At 37.7% G+C, this 20,189-nt stretch overlaps 1 protein-coding gene across 1 annotated transcript in view; it reads right to left on the bottom strand.

Annotated features, from left to right (window-relative positions):
* The window catches only part of UBE2K (ubiquitin conjugating enzyme E2 K), a 42,705-nt gene that overhangs the window by 18,462 nt on the left and 4,054 nt on the right, over window positions 1-20,189 (bottom strand). The window contains 1 exon segment of the mRNA XM_068403557.1: window positions 4,412-4,505. Coding sequence (XP_068259658.1) covers window positions 4,412-4,505 — 94 coding nt within the window.

The following is a 20,189-nucleotide window of genomic DNA, read 5'->3' as shown; positions in this document are numbered from 1 at the left end:
CTTCTCATCAACCATCACCCCCAAGTCCTTCTCCTCAGGGCTGCTCTCAAGCCGTTCTTTGCCCAGCCTGTATTTGTGCTTGGGATTGCCCTGACCCACATGCAGGACCTTGCGCTTGGCCTTGTTGAATTTCATGCGGTTCGCACAGGCCCAGCTCTCAAGCCTGTCAAGGTCCCTCTGGATGGATTTACTCTGTTGCAAATCACTCTACACAAAACCAGCTCTCAAGTAGTCTCAATACAGGCAGCAAGATTCTCATGCAGGAAAAAAAACTCAAAGTAATACCCTGAACAGTTATAGTCTATGGCACCTTTTTATCTGTGCCAAAATGCATGTTAGCAGCTACTAACACCTCTCACTTTTAAAATGTAATTCAGTTTAATACACTACACCTGAAACTGGTTAGTAACAGTTTGGCATTTTACACTACTTTCTATAGCTGTTTTTTCTCACTTAATACTGCAGTAACTTGAGGACATTTAACAAAAAATAAAATAGAAGAAAGGCCAATAAATCCAAAATTATAATAGTTAATGTCCAAGTTGATCGCTTGTCTGCTTATAGGGCAGCACGGGTGAAATATTTTTGAAAACACATACATCAACAACAGACCTTAAGTAAGTTTGCTTTTCCTTTTGTCTGAATTGAAGCATAATTCAGCAGCAATTTTTCCTAAGAAATAGAATAATTACACTGTTCCTGGATTGCAAAAATTCATCAATCCCTGTACGACTGATTTTACTGCCACACCATTTTGTAAGGTAATATAAAAACCTATCCTTACTTATTATCATTTCTTCTGCTTATCATTAAAACTTTTCTTTAAAAGACATACTATTACAGCCTTCTCAGCCACAAGTTTTTTCCACCTGGAATGTACAAGTCCAAAAGAATTTAAAGCTGCAGGGACTAATGACTTGTTAATATTATTTATACAGTATTGTCGTGCACTGAAGTTTACAGTTAAAAATATAGGCTTGAAGACTTAAACTGAACAAATCTGCATATTAATTTCCTTAATACTACATTTAAAATGCAAGTGACTAACATACTAACTTCTGCATGTCAATATTTCTGCAGAATTTTTTTTTAAAGGAGCACGCATATGTATGGCTTTTTCATAGCTATTTAATACTTGAGATCAAATTAAACAGTAATGGCAGAATACTCCTCCTGTACTCCTACTGCAGCATATGTCTCACAATAGAGTTAGAACAAGTTTTAACTATTTTCCTTGAAAAAATACCCTATTACAAATTTTGCAGTTACTATGGCTCACATGCGAACTTGGCTTGAAATTAACACCATGGTTACACAGGGTTTAAAAAAAAACCCAAAAAAACAACCTATCTATTGAAAAGCCCTTGAACTGAGTAAAACCCAGCAGCCATTAATCCAGACTTTCAAAGGTCCTCTCTCCAAATGTACATGTTTTAACGTGGGATACAAACATGTTTCAACTGATGTTGTGTCTTGCAATGTTCTGATAATTGATCAATATGAGTTGACACTACTGACAGAAAAATAAAAGCTGTAAAATTTGTCAACAATAGATGGCATTCTTCCTTTCAGTCATACTTAAACCAATGTCCCGACATCACCTATAAAAGAATTTTGCAGCAGCAGTTTGTTTTCAGATACCTCACCAACTGTGGCCAACAATAAATAACACTGTTCTTTCAGTTCACAATGGTCCTAGAATTCCCCCCTGTATCACAAAATTGTCTGACCTGAACTACTGCGTTAATTAGCTTTTCTTCATAAAGCACTTCTTGCTGTGTCATTGTTCAGACTATAGATGACAGGAGATCAGTCAGTAATTGCACAGCACGCATTACTGCATTAGTCATAAAATGTAAGCTACACACACTGGCAAGCCCTTCATAATTACATAAGGGAATAAATGCATAAAACTATGTTACAGAAATATTAACATTCCAAAGTAAATTACTCAAGTGTCAGGAAGCGCCAGAAATTGGGCTGCTGGTAATTTTCATTTTGCTCCTTGGTGCATATGCCTTCTAGATTAAAGTAAGCATACGACCACATTACTTTCCATGAGATCCCTGCCATAATCAGAATACATAATAGTTTTAGCCCCCCAAAAGGGACATTTAATATATCCTCATCATTAAATGTACTTATATGTATGTAAGTATGTACGCATGCATTTCACATCAACAAATTCTGCACTAAACACATATTGCTGATCTTCATTAGCAGAGTATGCTGAATATGTGAATACACAGTGCTCAGCTTTTGAAATTCTGGTCTAGCTGAATCATCCAGCATCACACAGAACCCAGTTCTGCAGACAGGAATTCAAATCTCTTTTTACTCTCTTCATGAACTGCTACACAGTTCTTAACTTCTGTGACACATGAATAAATCTTTCATTTCAAATAACACTCAATACATTCTCCAAAAAAGGTCCATTTTATAAGCCGAGGTAATGCTGGCCTGGAGGGAAAAAAAATGGCAAGCCATGACAAACTAACTCACCCGAGGAGGATTAATTGTTTGAATGGGAAAAAAACAAACACCAAAAACCCTTAAACCAACACCCTCCCCCCCACCATTCAGACGTTTCCTAGTATCCAATTACTTAATTTTGCAACGTCTTAACATCTGTATATAAGACTTGGTTTTACAAGACAACCATATCTGCAAAAGAACTATTAGACTAAACAGAATGATCCACTTCCAAATAGGTCACCAGAACAACTATGTATTTTAGGTCCACAGCATAGTTCTTCTTTTAAATTGAAGGCACATGTGATAACCAGAAGAAATTATCTTCTTTCCAGACATTAACTTCTGTCAACTAAACACTAGTGGCTGATGAGATGAGTACAGAGAGACAGGGGGAAGAGAGGGAGGAGGGGAAACCATCGTTATTTGCTAGACAGCAGAGGAACTCTGGGACTCAGGCTCTGGAGGACACAGCATCCTTATCATTACAGATGCTTCTGCTTTTCTACTCTCTCCCTTCCAGGCTCATTTCCTTTCTCCTCAGCTTCTGACACCTTCTACCCCTGCCCAATATTCTCCAACGTCAACCTCTGTTAGGCTGTTTCCTCATCTTTTATCTGCCCTGGGCCCCTGCAGGAAGGGGTTGGGGGTGGGCACTGGGGAGACTCTCCCTGCTCTCAAGTCCAATGCTGGTGTACCTCAGCTCCTAGCCGGGAGAAGCAAATCACAAGGGATGTCCTCCTTAGTGTAAGATGCAACAATCAGATTTTCATCAGTAGCCACTAACACTTTCAAGTGCGTGTACACCTACACCTACAAAACAATTTTCAGATATTTTCCCCACTTTACGAGAATTTATTTTTCAAAATAATGACAAAGGGCATGTGTCTGGTCTCTGGACAATACTCAAGTCCCACTCTTAGCTCCAAGGCATGGAGCAACTAGAGCAACCAAAAGCTTGGAAAATTGTTTTAATTTCCAACAAAACAGTTTATTTCCCCGTAACAATCCTAGAGACATCTTTGTTTACTGGAAGTTCAAATTCAAATCAAAGTAGATACCTGGCATGGAAAATTTGAATAAAACATCATTTAAAAGTAACAAAAAAAATTTTTTTGAAAAAGGTAGAAGAAAATAAAATAAAATCCTCATCTATCATCAAGGAACTTTAATAGAAGGCGTGTCTGCCAGCTCCATATATATTATATGCAAACAGAAAGTTTATAAGTACCCGCACTATTGAGTAATTTGGTATCTCTGATGAAGTATGCTATATTAGCTTCTGTTAAAGCTTCTATATGTAGTAAGTTATCTTGCTTTTTCCAGACTGAAGAGATGCACAATTACTGATACCAGCTTTAATAAACAAGAAAGTCAATAAGGGGTAATTTTTGAAGCGAGCTATAGACATATAGAAGTTATGTAGAAGTTCTACTAGAGTCCCCCAACTTCAGCATAAATTAAGTATTGGGACCCATGGATGCTCGAGATTAATCCCAAATTTAACTTGCAGTGGCATCTCTCCTTGAGATAGAAAAATGCAACATGTTTTTACATGACCACCACATTAGATCACAGAAATACATATACAGTTATATTAGATTCTGAAGCTCAGTTTCTTAATGTTTCATGGCTAAGGAACTTAAACTGCCAAGACTGTAAACAAAGAACTAAAAAGTCAGTACTATACCAATTACACTGCACAGCTTATACCTGTAAATTAACCTTTGATATGGGATAGTCTGTCCTACCGTTCAGGCAACACAGAAGCTGAGCTGACATATTTTTCAAGCTTAAAATTTTTATTTTTTAAAAAATCTGACTATTTTAAAACACATAGCTCTACATTTTTATGCTGCAAATTAATGTTATAAACAAAGCATCTCAAGACACATGATTCGAAGTGTACAATGATTGCATACACAAAAACATTACTTGCCTTCATATGGTGTGTCCGGAGGTCCTGCTATTTCTCCTCTTAATTCTGTAAAATTCTCATCTACAAGATCTACTTTAATTTGATTTTTGCTCGTCTTAAAAATAAACAGAAAAACAAAGAGTCATAAGTAAGCATTTGACATACAGATTTCCCCCAAAATATGGTATTTTAAATTCTTAGAATAGTCGTTTCTTAAAAAAAAATATAGAAATAAAAATTCAAAAATATAGTAAACTAAAGTGAATAGCTATCTTCCAGTTGGAATTTTACTTCATTAAAAACAGACTATTTGTGAAGCATTAGAAATTTCAATATTATTTATACTATCACTAAAATAAGCAAAGCAACCCAGCAATATAGTATCTAAAGTTATATTTTTAAGTTGATTACATTTTAAAAAGATCATGATCTTTCAAATCAGCTATTAATTCTGCATATCTTAAACTATAAAACTAAACTGACCGAGTTACACATTGTTTTTTTTTCTTGTTTAGAGGAATTTAATTAATAATAGACATGATTGTCACTTCCACTGGAATACAGAAAGACTTCCCCAAATGGAGTGCTCACTATTTTTAAACAATATGATGATCTAAACAGAATACTGTAGTCTTGTTTAAGATCTTAATTTTAGCATTTAGGCATAAGGTACAATTTATTTATACACTTGAATTCATTGTCACCTCCTCAACATTTTCACAGCCCTTCTCAACTTGCCTACAAAATAAAAACACTGTATTTTGATGTTGAAAAAAAACATATGTTTTCCAGAAACTGATTCTCCCAAGTGTTTAGCCAGAGCTACTCATTCCATTGAATTTGCCTTCCGAGTCCAGAGAGCAGCATTTGTGAAATTCATACAAATCCTCCAGCCAGTAACTTTCTGGGGGGGATGCAAAGCAGTATCTTCTTTTAGAAAGATACACCATGAAGTTTTTAGAGGTAAGTAATTACAGGTTTGTCCATTCTGCTACTTCTGTACACCATGCTCACTGACTGCAATACAGATTTCCTGAATCCTATGTTATTTTTTCCAAGAACTCATATAATCTTCCCAGATCCTTTAAAATTGTTCCCACTAGTTCTACGCCAAAAAGCCCTCTGCAGCTGCGCTTCTCCCTCAGAGTAAACCTGGTTGCTGACAGCTATGAGAGAAGAGTTAAGTTAGATAAAGCTGATGGTGGCCATCAACTGTTTCTTGGATCTGCCCATGATGCGAACCATTAAGGATGCAGAATTCACTAACAACAGCTGGGAGATGACCTCTATTTCCTTCCTGTAAATTTTCTATAGATTCAGTGCCCCCCCACCAAAGAGGGTGCTCTTCTGACCAGAGATGCTCACAGATATAAAGAAAAATCAAAGTTTAAGTAAAAGTTCCACCATGTAAGAAACCCTCATTAAATTAATCCAATGGTGATTTGGGAGATTTTACATCTATAGTTACACACATTTGTCTTTAAAGCTTGGGTAAAAACCTTTCAACCCACACAAATAAGGCAGCACCTGCAACTGCATACTTGAGGCCAAGTACTGCACTTCAAAAACCAAAGATTCAACCACAGATGAATTAAGAACACACCATGTACCTCCAAAATCAAAAGCCAGATAAATAGTACATGTAATGTTTTGCTAATTTATATCTATAAATTAGCTTTTTGTTTTAAGCTTAGCATCAGATTTTGCATTGTCTTTCATGACCTTAGCTAAGACATCAGAGAAAGGAAGTTATTAATAGAACTGATGAAATTATGCTTTTAAACATATTTTAATTTATTTTCTTTCCTGCTACTGTTCATATAAGTTGCATGACCAGAGAGTAACTGAAACAGTCTTCTTTCAAAACTTTGTTCCCATAATACTGAGCAGCAGAAGGACAGGCTGTCCCAGTGACACAGCCCTCCCCAACAGCCAGGCACTGTAAGAAACTCCCTCTCTGAATCCAAACTCAATCATAGGCCATACATTCCTCCTGCAAGCTTTCCAACCCCCTTTTTAAAGTTTTTTGCTCTCACTATTCTGACTGGCAGCTCATTCCACAACCTCACAATTGTTAAAGGCTATCTAAACAACAATTTAGGTAAAATTATAATCTATTTACGCCTACCTGTGACAACACTGTTTCCCAGCTTCAACAAGTTTCTTTGTACCTCCAGTATTTATTCCCCTCGAAAAGTATATGGTATTTATACCAATTTCCCTTTTCAGCCTTAATTTTGCTCTAAACAAGTTGAAATTTTAATCTCACCATACTGAGGCTTTTTAAATTTCTCTACTCTGTGTCCCATGATCACCTAACTAGCCCTACATAAGCGAATTTTAGATGACAACTCAGAATCAGTGCCATGAACACTCTGCTGCATTCAATGAAAATACAACACAACCAGCAAAACCCAAGATCAAATTTTCTTCCACAGCAGCAGGAGACGAGGCTCAGATCAAGTGACAGAGTCCTGGTGAGGCTTCCTATGGCAGTTTTCATCCTCTTTAGTGAGGGCACTGTGCTTTCTCAGAGGTACTGCCCCTGTGCATTACCTCTTACTCCACAAAGCAGCACATGGGTTTAAAAAACCAATACAGTTAACAAGTCACCAAAACTACCTGCTCGGGTAATACAGTCACTCCAAGGTCTATTCAGGTTCTCCTGCTCTCCCTCTGTCATCTACTAAGCTGCCAACTTCACCTGATAAGCTCCTATGAAGACAGGCTGAGAGAGTTGGGGGTGTTCAGCCTGGAGAAGAGAAGGCTCCGGGGAGACCTTATAGCAGCCTTCCAGTATCTGAAGGGGGCCTACAGGAAAGCAGGAGAGGGACTTTTTACAAGGACAAGTAGTAACAGGACGAGAGGGAATGGTTTTAAACTGAAAGAGGGTAGATTTAGATTAGATATTAGGAAGAAATTCTTTCCCGTGAGGGTGGTGAGACACTGGAACAGGTTGCCCAGAGAAGTTGTGGCTGCCCCCTCCCCGGCAGTCTTCAAGGCCAGGTTGGATGAGGCTTTGAGCAACCTGGTCTAGTGGAAAGGTGTCCCTGCTTGTGGCAGGGGGGTTGGAACTAGATGATCTTTAAGGTCCCTTCCAACCCAAACCATTATATGATTCTATAACAGGAGTTCTTGTTCCTTACGAGTAAATCGATAACTTTCCATTTTGAGGACTGAAGCAATAGCAAAAGGGCTGAATTTCAATGACACAACCTATGGTTAACCCATGCTGCAGCTTGCTTAACCTTCTACTTAGCATTTTACGTTTCTTCAGTGCCCTGCACGCTGTTATAGCAGCCTGGATACTCACCTTCATGTTCAATTTCAATTAGTACCACACTAGCTGTTTTTCACAACAAAGCCTTCCTGACTCCATGTCTTCATTTGGCCTGCACCCAGGGCTAAACAATAACCAGTTGCTCTATCACCCAAGACCCCTCCCCAGCTGAGAAAGGGAATTGGGAAAAGGAGGGAGACTGGTGGGTTGAAATTTAAACAAATTTAATAAAATAAGAAAACCAATATCAATACTAATACAAAAGACACAGAGTTATACTCAGCCCATAGAGAGGCAGCAAGTTCCTCCAGGGATCACAACTGTTTAGAGGAGAAGGAGAAAGAGTGAGGGGAGAAGAAAGCAGAGCAAAGAGCCCCACCCCTCCCCAGCAGCTTTCCCATTTACAGTGAATGTGATGTTAATGTTATAGAATACACCTGTGGGCCAGCCTGGGTCAGCCACCCTGGCTTTCACTGCTAATGGCCTTGATCACCATACCACAGCTGGCCACAAACTGAAAAAAAATGTAACTGAAAAGTGATCCTATAAATTTTATCCCTGCAAAACCAGGACACTCCATAAATTTGGTAAAAAACAGACAAACCCCCTATTGCTAAGCTCAGTTTCTTTCACAAGTCAGCAATCCTAGTTCCCCTATTTGAGATGACTGCTTTTATTACTACAACTGTAGCTATCTCCATACCCTTATTTCCTGTGTACACAACCTTGAGGAAAACTGGCAGGCTACGTTACACTGTTTCAGTGTAAGGATTAATTGAATATCAGGTTCATGCTTAGATTCTACCATGCCTTCCATATAACAAATGTATATTTTTATTTACATAGCTGGAGAACCTTTTTCATGCTATTCTGATAGACTTTTCAATGTGCAACTCAGCTTGCCCTTGATAATTCTTGCTTTTTCCTTCATCCTTGGATCAGTAACTAATATTTAACTGTACTGAAGTGATTATTCATCCAATTAAATCTGGAGTGTTTTCCTACAATATTTCCCTTTAATGAGGATCACATAGGATAAAACTACTTAATTTTAGCAGCTCTAACAGAATAAATCCCTAGCCTCCATGGCAATCATCTGAGCTGTCTCTAAAATGTTACCAACAGCAGAGTTCCTCAAAAGCATGCCTCTAACACCAATGATCTTAGCACAGAATTTATGAATCAACTTGTGATCTCACAACATAAGCTGACTTTCCAGAAGCAGTTCTTCTACAAAGACCTCATTACAATTCCATACAGCGTCTAAAACAGCATCACCTCCTGTTGATTCAGTAACAATTTGGTGACTAAATCACTGGGCTAGCAATTCCTGAAATATGAGCCATGCCATCACTAGCAGCATTTATTTCCATAATCTCAAAGAAGTTAAATTCTGTAACAATACAATTCCCACTAGCATTTCTCGCCAACACGAAAACACTCCATCAACTCCAAAATCCTTTTCTAGGAATCTACAAGACCAGCACTACACCACCACAAATTCCCATCATCACACCTGAAAATGACTTTGATCAAGACTGACCAAAAAAAAAAGATAAAGGAGTGTTAATGCAACACATTACACGATGCATGATGCCATTCCCTCACCTTTTTTCCTCCATATTCTAGTCAGATTATGCATAGCCTTTTTTTTTTTTCTTTTTAAATGCATCCCCTGCTTCACACTAGGGCTCTAATCAAAAGATTTGTCTTCTTTTAGACCATCACAACTGTTAAGACTCTTTACACATTGCTATAGTCATGCTTACCCAATTTTGTTCTGCCTTGGGGAGATTAAACCCAAGCATGGAGATTAAACCAAAAGCATGAGGCAGAAAAGTTGGGGAAGATTCATATAAGGCACTTCCATCCATTACAAAAGCCTTATCTCTAAAAAGAAACCCAAAAGAATCAAACTTTCATGAAGAGTCATTCTATGAGCATCTCCTGAAGACTGGACACTCATTCACACTTATCACAGTAGCTACTGATCGATAATATTTTTACTTGTTTTTGCCTGCCTCCTCTTTAAAAAAAAAAATCCAGAAATACACTGTCTAGTTTTGTATCTGAGTATCTTCCTTGTACAGAACACACAATCCTCTCCAGCAGAAACTCTGAAGAGCAAGTTCTGCCACTGTGAAGACTTAATCACACACGCCGCCTTCACTTCTACTAAAATCCTTTTATAGAGCAGCTCTGGACCTTGTAATACTGCTCTCAGCAGACAACAAGCTCTTCTGTTCTTTTTATTTACCATAGTCTACAGGCCTTAACCAGGAGTCCCTCATTAGAGGCACCTGCCTTCTTTCTGCAGTTAATCCACCCTTTCTCCTGAGCCTTTCAAGCCATCTCCTTCTCTCTTCTCCAACCTGCCTTTAAAAAACTCTTTTTATTTATGTGTTATTCATGGCCTATTATCCTCTTCACTAGTCCAGTACCTCCACTCTTAAAAATCAAAGTTTTCCTTCACAGAAGATAAAAAGCAAAAAGAGAGCCAAGACAAAACTGTAACATATCAACATCACAGGAGCATGTTAAGATAAGATGGTAAAAATTGCACTGTTGTTCTAAATACTTCTTTCCCACAGACAAAATACTACTTGCTACATTAAAAAAAAAATATATATAAATATTCCAAATTCAATCTTGAGATAAGGCTACTTCCTGAAGACTGAAGGTAGATGAAATGACTTTTTTTTTTGAAGTAGGATTTACAAGTGCATCAGAATTTTTTATGCTTTCCAAAAAGCTTCCAAATTCTATAGTTATTTTGATAAGTAGGCTATCAGCGAAAAAGTTAACCTCAAGTAATCAGCATAAAAATGCTTATTATCAGAGCTGGCAATGTATGGACAGATACAGTAGGTTTAACCAAAAATGGAGGAATAAGATGTTTTTAAATATTTTTTTAATTCCACGGCAGTTTTTGACATCTCTGTTGAACCCTCTCGAGTGGAAGGAAAAAAAAAAAAAAACAACCCCAAAACCCAATAAAATCCCTCACACTTCAGGTCAGCTATGGCTACAGAACACATTATAAACACACATTATAAACTTAATACCGGATTATGATAGCATACAAAAAAGAAATTCTGAGTGAGGTTATTCTAGAACCAACCAGCTCTACTTACTCCCCCCATGACATTGTCTTAACATTAGACCTTTGATCCCTGCATAATTACATTAATCTAAAGAAATGTAACAGGCCAAATTCTCCACTATACATTCATTAGCATACGTACTATGTTTTAAACTGTTCAGAACAAAAAGGGAAAAGAAATTATGTTTATTAGCAATATTAATAGCTTCAATTCAGCATGTTACTTTCTTAAAAAGAATAAAGTAGTGTCAAAATGAATTATTACTTGTATGTTCTAAATGTATCTGTCTCGCCTTACATATTCAGACACCACGTGCAAAATTCGTATCAAATATCTTTGGGTATAAATGCTGAGACAGTAAGTAAGGATTTACCAAAACAAAAACAACATACACAAACAGAAAACACACCCTAATTTAAACAGAATTAGATTTGTAATTTAAAACCCTATGGTTACTTCTGAGTAACTCTGTGCATAAAAAAAAACCCCACACAAAATCCTGCTATTCCATACAGCAATTCACTGCATGCAGACTGTGATTTTATAGGTCCTGTAACATCATTTTCCTCCATCTTAAGAGGAACATACTCTATACCGGATAAAGTACTACTATTTTCTGTTAATTTACTTTGTTTTACAGAAAAAAACTCACAGAAAACTCTAGAAACACATGTATACAAAAAACCCACCAAAAAACAACAGAAAAACCCTAACCTGAAAAGACACACATATAAATGATAAATGATGTGTATAGATAAACAAGTCTAGTTGCAATAAAAGCAGCTAAGTATTAAAACTCTGTAACCATTTAGAGCTCTAAGACTAGCAACTTACACATTAAGGAAAAGTTTTAAGAAGTGACAAAAATGTTAAAGAATGTACATGCCAAGATTTCAGCAAAGATTAAGGAACAAATTTGAAAAATTTCTCCAGAATTTTCTCAATCAAGGACAAAGTCCACTACCTTGCGAGGGAGGGTGTGCATTTAAAATAAGATGTTTTCTATCACTAATTATTTCCCAATTGCACCAACAAAAAAATTACTTTTATATTTATCTTTCAGACAGAATTTTTAGATTGTTGTTTGATTCCTCTATGAGGTAAACTGCCAATAAACATTTTTTAACCTACCTAGAATCTAATTAAAACTTAGATACGTCTTTAATACAGGTACGATTTACAAATGTAAAGTAGGTACTTTTGAACATTGTGCTGGTTTTGGCTGGGATAGAGTTAATTTTCTCCATAGTAGCTAGTATGGGGCTGTGTTTTGGATTTGTGCTGGAAACAGTGTTGATAATGCAGAGATGTTTTCCTTACTGCTGAGCAGCACTTACACAGAGTCAAGGCCTTTTCTGCTTCTCACACCACCCCACCAGCGAGGAGGCTGGGGGTGCACAACAAGTTGGGAGAGGACACAGCTGGGACAGCTGACCCCAACTGACCAAAGGGATATTCCATACCATATGGTGTCATGGTCAGCATATGAAGCTGGGGGAAGAAAGAGGAAGGGGGGGGACATTCGGCATGATGGTGTTTGTCTTCCCAAGTAACTGTTATGCATGACGGAGCCCTGCTTTCCTGGAGATGGCTGAACACCTGCCTGCCCATGGGAAGCAGGGAATGAATTCCTTGGTTTGCTTTGCTTGCATGCGCAGTTCTTACTTTACCTATTAAATTGTTTTTATCTCAACCCACAAGTCCCTTTACCTTTCTGACTCTCTCCCTCATTCCCTGGGAGGGAGAGTGAGCAAGCGGCTGCATGTATTTAGCTGCCTGTCGGGTCAAACCACAACAAACATCCAAACATTTTATACAGGTGCTACAAGGATCAATATTTAATAAGCCAAATTAAGCAAGAAATACTTCACCCTAGTCTGAAGCCATGCTAGCAAAATTAATCTATGGTACTATAAAGTTTCTAGTGTCTCATAAAACTCTTCTTACCCTCCCCTCCATTTTATATTCTACCACAACAGCCCTACTCAACACCAAATCTCGCATGAACATATCTCAAGAGAGTTACAGAAAAAAATCATCTTAGTTACATAGATTGCATTATGATAGTTAATATTTTTGCAAAAGGCCATGACTACTGAGTCAACATAGCGTTGAGCAGAAAACTCCAACCTTTCAGTAGCAGTTTACTCTATTAAACATTTAAACTAATAACTTAAAAAACAAATTCAAGTTCATTCTTATCCTATTTACCAACCCCTTGCAAAACTGTGGATAAATATTCAAAGTAATTTTGTTTTGCCGTAATTGCCTTTTGCTACCGTACCATGAACTCTCTCAACTTAGTCCAAACGATTCAGCTCTCTCCACTTCACTGGCATGCCAGGAAGAGGGGACCCTAACAAAAGCTGCCTCTCAGGCTGCTGTCTAAAGTCAACTACTAGCCTCCCCTCTCATCTCCCTGGCCTTACTTCTTTTCAAACCAACATCCTACCTTCTTAACCCTTTGCTATCCCAGAGTAGCTCAGGATAAGTACATTGCACCCACTTAGTTCACTCTTCTGCAAGAAATGCGAAAAGAGCAAAAAGGCAGGATATATCACTCCACTAGGTAGCAAAGTGCAGGACACTGTCCTGCACCAAAATGGCAAATCCATCTCCAAAGATATTGAGGCCTGTAAAATTGATTTGTTTTTTCCCCAGCCACTAAATGATACCAAAGCAAGAGGGTTCAATACTTCAGAAGTATTGCTTCAGACTCAACCCAGCTTAAAACCTGGAATCAAGTGCATCTCCGGAGCCTGAGCTTGTTATTATTAAAAAGAAGCAGAAATGCCACATAATTACCAGAGTCACAGCTATGAAATATACGCCCTGCACTATCAGTTGAGATCGGCAGATCACATTCCCATTCTCAGAGAGAGCTCTTGCTGACCTTCAAAGCACAGAGCAACGCTCAGCTGTTAAACAATGAAATGTTTGGGGCAGGGCAAGGAGAAGAGAGCCTGTCTAAAGCACATTAAAGAGCAGTTTTCCTAGATAAGAAAAGGTCAATACAAAGAAATGCATTTTCTTAAAATGCTCCCATGTTCTTTGACCCTACTATCAATTTCAGTCTTGAAGTTCTTACACATTTCACATTCTATTTCATCTCACTGTATTCACATATATTTTCTAGTGTTATGCCTGTTTTAGTAAAAATGTGAGATTATTTTTGCATACTAATTTTTTTCATTTACTGATCAATATACTATGTTACTAATATGTAACTTGTATTTTAATATATCTAAGGAGCTACAAATATGAATACTATGTGAATTCTGTAGTACTGGTAATAGACTCAGACTAGAATTTTCCTATTTATCACAGTTTTACTTCTCAAATGCATCTTGACAAGTTTCTTTAATAAAATGTCTTAACCTGTGCCAGCCTTAAAATTCTGTATTATTACATGTTTACATACAGGAACAATACCCAGGGGGATTATTTTTTTCCTGTCAAAACACAAAACATCTCAAATGTTAAAAACATCTTAATTTTGCAAGAGTTAGACCTGGAGCATCACCAAGTTTTACTAAAACTTTTTTTATTTAAGGTATCTAAATACCTATTCTTGCTAGTGTTCAGCTATTAAAACATCACTCTACCAAAAATTGTAAGCGATTGTACTTCCACTGCAGCTTAAGCCAGTCTAACAGCTGCCAAGGTCCTACTTTCCTCCTGGTCCTGGTAGAACTAACGTAAAGGCAGGGGCCGGATTTTGTGCAAGCGTTCATACAACTGCACAGCAAACATCTGAATGGAAACTATCTTAGCAAGACAGTTCTTTCATTTTAACACAACTCCCTGATTTGATTCACCACAAACACTGCAAGTAAAAGGAGGAGCACAAAAGTGGGAAGAGACCAGGCTGCAGGAGGAATGCAACACTGCTTCTTCGCGCTGCCTTAGGACAACTTAAAAGAATTTTGAAACTTCAGCTCTAGTGCCTGTCTAAACTATTTCTGACAAAATCGTTGTGTCAGTCACAGACACGCAGAGGTGTAACTGACACAGCTGTGCTGGCGTAAGCCCTAAGAGCAGTTCTACAATCACTGCTTGTCTCACTAATGGATACTGTGGTTAAACTGGTAAAGCTATGCCATGTGTACATAACAGCATACGTACACTCCTGTACTGGTGTAAGGGCCCCTACACAGTTATACGCTATGTCTAACTATGCAAGATATTTACAGTACCTAGAAGCATTAATCGTGGGCAGGAGTCGTCCGAACCTAATCTGAGTGCCACTGAGATACTCAACATCAGAATAGGCACAGTGCAAGGGACTCCTGTTCTAGATAACCCCATTCATGAAAGCCTAAATGAACAAGCAATTTTGCAGGAATGCAAGATGCATTTTCCTTATCTTTTTATGCAGAGTTCTGTCTTTGATGCAAAACAACTTAAAAACCCTGCAGATAAAGTATGCTTTAATAAGCAGTTTGAACCATACTTTGAATTAGTCATTCCATAAACACACAAAACCATTTGATGCAGATTCTGCAGTCAATTCTGCAAGTCTACCCTACTTAGGTTGCTAGTAATTCTACATATAAAGGAATGACATGATTCAGCTCATTTTAAATCGACATGCTAATCCACTCACAGTCCCAGAGCTTGAAGACTTGCGGTAATAGTTCAGAACGGTTTTTCTGTACTAGCTTCCCATATGGACACCCTTATTCCAAAGTGGAAGGGCTTACCTAAACACCATGAAGGCTCTAAGAGCTTCCAGAAAGGGAGCAAATACAACACAGCTACCATGATTTACATTTGTATATGTCACCTTGTTTCACAATAGCCCCCTGTACTTTAACACATTCTAATATAGCAAAAACTTAAAAAGACTTCCTCACAGTTCACTTTCTGCTAAAAATAAAAAGCGATATATATTTGGCTTGAACTAAACTACCTGTTTAAGTAAAACACGGACAAATGCATTTGTGGGTTTGGTGTTTTTTTCCTTTTATAAAACACTGTACAAACATAGTTTAGAATCTCAGGGCATGTCACCTTAAACCTTGATTTTCTAAAGTAACTAGACTTATACAATCATTAGCCTTTCCTTTCCCAATGAACTGTTGATCTTACTGGCTAATAACGAATAGAAATGATGAAATAATGAACACAAATTAGTTTCCTACGTGCCTTGTGACAACAGATGAAGGTAGACAGGATAGCCTCTATTAGCATTCCAACAGAATAATGATACACAGTATGAGCTCAGCTCCCGTACACATATAAGTATAGCTAAATTGGAGTTATACCGTACAACTGACCAAGTTTTATGGTGTCCAATAAAGCATAAGTGCTGAATTAAGCTTCTTGTGTAGCCAGGGATAGTCATAACATCGCTCTTCTGTGTGGACACTTCGAAGACTAGAGAGGAGCAATCCATGGCCTTACTACAATTCTGTTATATCACACCACAATAACAGACACAAAGCTGGTCCTCAAACAAGGTTATTTTTACTGCTCACAGAGGTACTTTCTTTATTATGCAGATACTATTTTATGAAATACTCATTGCAAGCATATTCAAGTGCTCCCATTTCAAATATTAGAAGTATTAACACTGACATAATCCGAAGGGAAAACGCTAGATAAGTCAGGAGTGCAAAAGTGGACTACTTCCCTAGAGTGTCTTATAGGATACTATTTCTCAAAATTCACTCTTTGCCATAGAAGAACTAAATCGCTAATTTTCCTTATCTAAATTGCAGCAAAGTTTTACCTAAATTGTCAGAGACAAAAAGATAGCCTGCATATTAATGATAAAGTTTAACCAAAAGCATTTTCTCAATTTAATACCAGAAGCAATTATTCGTGTAGAAGTGATGAAGTATATAGTAATGACAACAATCCTCACTAGGATTATGAAGCAAGCTAAAAACCATTTAACAGGTGAATAATTTAAGAACTACACTAAATACTTGCACTAGTTTTAACAAGTTTAATGCAACTGAAATACCATTAGACAACTCAGGATTGGACTGTTAACCAGCGCTTTCTTGCAGTTTATAGTTACACGAATTACTATGATAAAACATTAACTTTATTTAAATTTCATACTGAGTAAAGTGAACTAACCTTAGGACTCATACACTTCTTTCCCATTAAAGCCAAACTCCTGGAAACAAGCACAGAAGAATGAACGGCAGACTGGGAAGGTGAAAGGATTGACTAATTCCTACTGTCCCTTAGGTCCAGGAAGAGTTGCGGTCAGAGGGTACCATCTGGTATCTGCGGCCTAACCCCTAATCCTAAACTGACTAACCCAGTCCTGTAACCATGACTGCTCTCTTTCCCCAGGTTTTTAAGAGATTATGAAAGACAAGCAAATGAGCCTGACTCCAATGGAGACAAAGTTTTTTTTCCCGTTTTCCACTTACTCCCAAAATCTTTAGGATTCTGCCAACTGATATGTAGACTGTTCACTAGAAATCTGGACTCAACTGGATACACGTTAACATGGAAAAATGCCACTAACTGAACACAGGAATGAGCAATAAATCTTGCCTTCCCTGCACAAATATTCCCACTACCAATACTTGGCCAACTCATAGGCCTGGTCAAATGATCACTAACATTATACGTTAAGTATTTTGAATCACATATTTAACTAATATTCATCATACTAGTGCTTATTAGTATCTACGTAACGCTGATCTTAAAAGTATTGGTATTATATTCATAGGGCTTGAAAAACAGCTACATGGTTCAGATAAACAGGCGTAAAACTACAATAAACTAGTAATTCAGAAAGATCCCCTTAGAAGTGAGAACAATAAGCAGCTTTCTTAAAACTTCCTAGTAAATGCATTTTGTCTTGAGTCAACTACTCTTTAGTTACCAAAAAAGTGACTTACAGACAAACTCGTTTGAAGGCAAATATCTACAGATCCATTCTGCATTATTTTCCAGTACAAACTGGAAGATATAACCAAACACACTATAGATGGAATTAAGAAAACCAAAAGAAGCACAGTAATGGCATTTCAGTACCCTTCTTCTATAATTATAGGAAACGGATCTAAACTTTGTCTTGCCTAAAATTATAGGCATGGCTTGAAATACATAGTAGACAAAATTCTCTCTGGCAACATACAAAGGATCTCACAAACAACTATTTTAAAGTTAAGATGATCTTCATATTTCAGAGAAATGCAGCTTAAAGAAGCATTATGGATCTCATATCTGTTCTACCTTCAGAGTTCCAACCGAGAACTTGTTCAACCTAAAAACCCTGATGGCTTTGCATCTACCAGAAAAACTCAGCCTCTGATCTGAAGAGGAAGAGGATTCATTATTGTCTTACAATACTGGAAATTTCTAAACTAAAAATTCTACTTTAAAATTCTTCAATTTGTTTACATGGGAAAGTTTTAGCAGGTGTGGCAACAGAGTTGGAATCTCCATCTGTATTTTTTCTTTCACAAACAGCAAAAACACAGTAATTAAAAAACAAGCATACTAGGAACATAGAATCATGTAGGAAGAGACACCTGGGTGCCCTCTAGTCCTACCTCCTGCTCAAAGAGGGTCCAATGAGAGCACATTGCTCAAGAACTTGCCGCGTTTTGAACATCTCCAAGGATATAGATTCCACAATCTTGCTGGTTAAGCTGTTTAAAGATTTGACTACTATCATGGTATTTTTTTTTTCCCAGTGTCTAGTCAGAATTTCCCATGTTCCATCTTACGTCTCTTGCCTCTCATCCTGTCCCCATGCACTTCTGAGACAAGTCCGGCTCTTCTCCAGAGCCTCTCATTAGGTATTTGTAGATGACAGGAAGATGTCCCTTTGAACAGCTCTCTCAAAAATGTCAGTCCTCTCACCCTCTCCTCACACATCATGTGCTCCAGCCCCTTACCCACCCTAACGGTGTTCTGCTGGGCTTGCTCCAGTATATCAATGTCCTACACTGGAAAGCCCAAAACTGGACACAATACACCAGATATGGTCTCATAAGCACAGAATAGAGGTGAAGAATGACTTCTCACAATGCACTGACTACATTCTTGCTAGTGCAACCCAGCATGTGGTTTTTCTGCTAGCTTGCTTTGTTTCCAGTCAGTCTCCAGTCTGTACTGATGCATAGTGTTATTTCCTCCCAGATGCAGGACTCTGCTGAACTTCAAAAGGTCGGCTCATTCATTTCTCCAGCCTACTAAGATCCCTTTGCATAGCAGCCCTGTGTTCCAATGCGCTGACATGCCCACCACCACTTTTTTATCATATGCAAGCCTTCTGAGAGGCTATAGAGAGACTGGTACCAATATAATAACGTCAGTTTAAAAGTTCTCATCTTTACGCCTTTTAATTAACTAGGCACTCTCTAGCTTTATTCACACTAACAGTCCCACTGCACTCACTAAACCTCTACTGACTTCAATGAGACTATTCTTATGAATCAAAAGTTAAGCATGTGTATTAGGAGAAAATGGACACTGTTTAAAGAAATCTGTTGCTGATTCAGGACCCATAATAGAAGACATCTCATTCTTATATATCTGCATTGGTTCTACATGATAAATGGAGAGAAAAACAAGCATTCAGAGTTTCCAACAGGCCCTTCTAGTAACACTAAAGCACAATTACTGCTACAAGTTTCCATCTTAGTGAATTCAACTTCTGCACAAATATAAACAAATTAATGAAGTATTTCTGAGCCTAAAGATTAAATGCTTACAGCTTTTCCAAATAGCAAGAAAATTTCAGAGATGCCACTCAGCACCCTACTATCAACTGACATAAATCACAAGACCACTACAGGCAATGATAAAAGCAAACACCAGAGCTACTCACTAGTACTCCAAAAGCCTACGTAGGGACATGGTATGGCAGACTACCATTACCTTCCCCTTCTCCCTTTCTCCTGTAAATCACAAAAACACATATCGGACTCCAAAACAAATACCCATTTCCTTCTTGGAAATGAAGTACTTCAAATTTTACCATTAACCTATTGTTCTGCTTTAATGGTACTTTGGATTCAAGCAAGTTACAGATTTTAACTGCTACTTCAGATACCTGCTCATGCAGATATTCATATTCCATAACTGCAGCTGAGTTTAGTTTATTTTCAGCTCTGTCTGGGTTTACCTCCCATTCAGATAAACCCCTGCCTCTTGATATTCATAAGGAAAGAACATTTTGTGGTAGAGATACCAGCAACTCTCTTCTTGCTAGGAGGAAGCTATGTTTCCCAAAGTGCTACCTTCAGTACCTGAGCAGTAGTTTCACTCTGACTTACAGATGGCCAGAAAACACCTTACATTTCTACATGATAAAAGAAACTAGATGGCAAATTAAACATTGAATCCTTCAATGCTAGCATAATATAATTTCTTTGAAGCATAACACTGATGCTCTATTGAAGTATGAAAACAAGTCACTCATCTTTAACACACT

This window comes from Nyctibius grandis, chromosome 6 (genome assembly GCF_013368605.1).
Source record: "Nyctibius grandis isolate bNycGra1 chromosome 6, bNycGra1.pri, whole genome shotgun sequence".
NCBI classification, from domain to species: Eukaryota; Metazoa; Chordata; class Aves; order Nyctibiiformes; family Nyctibiidae; genus Nyctibius; species Nyctibius grandis.
This window is presented reverse-complemented; position numbering and strand designations above follow the sequence as displayed.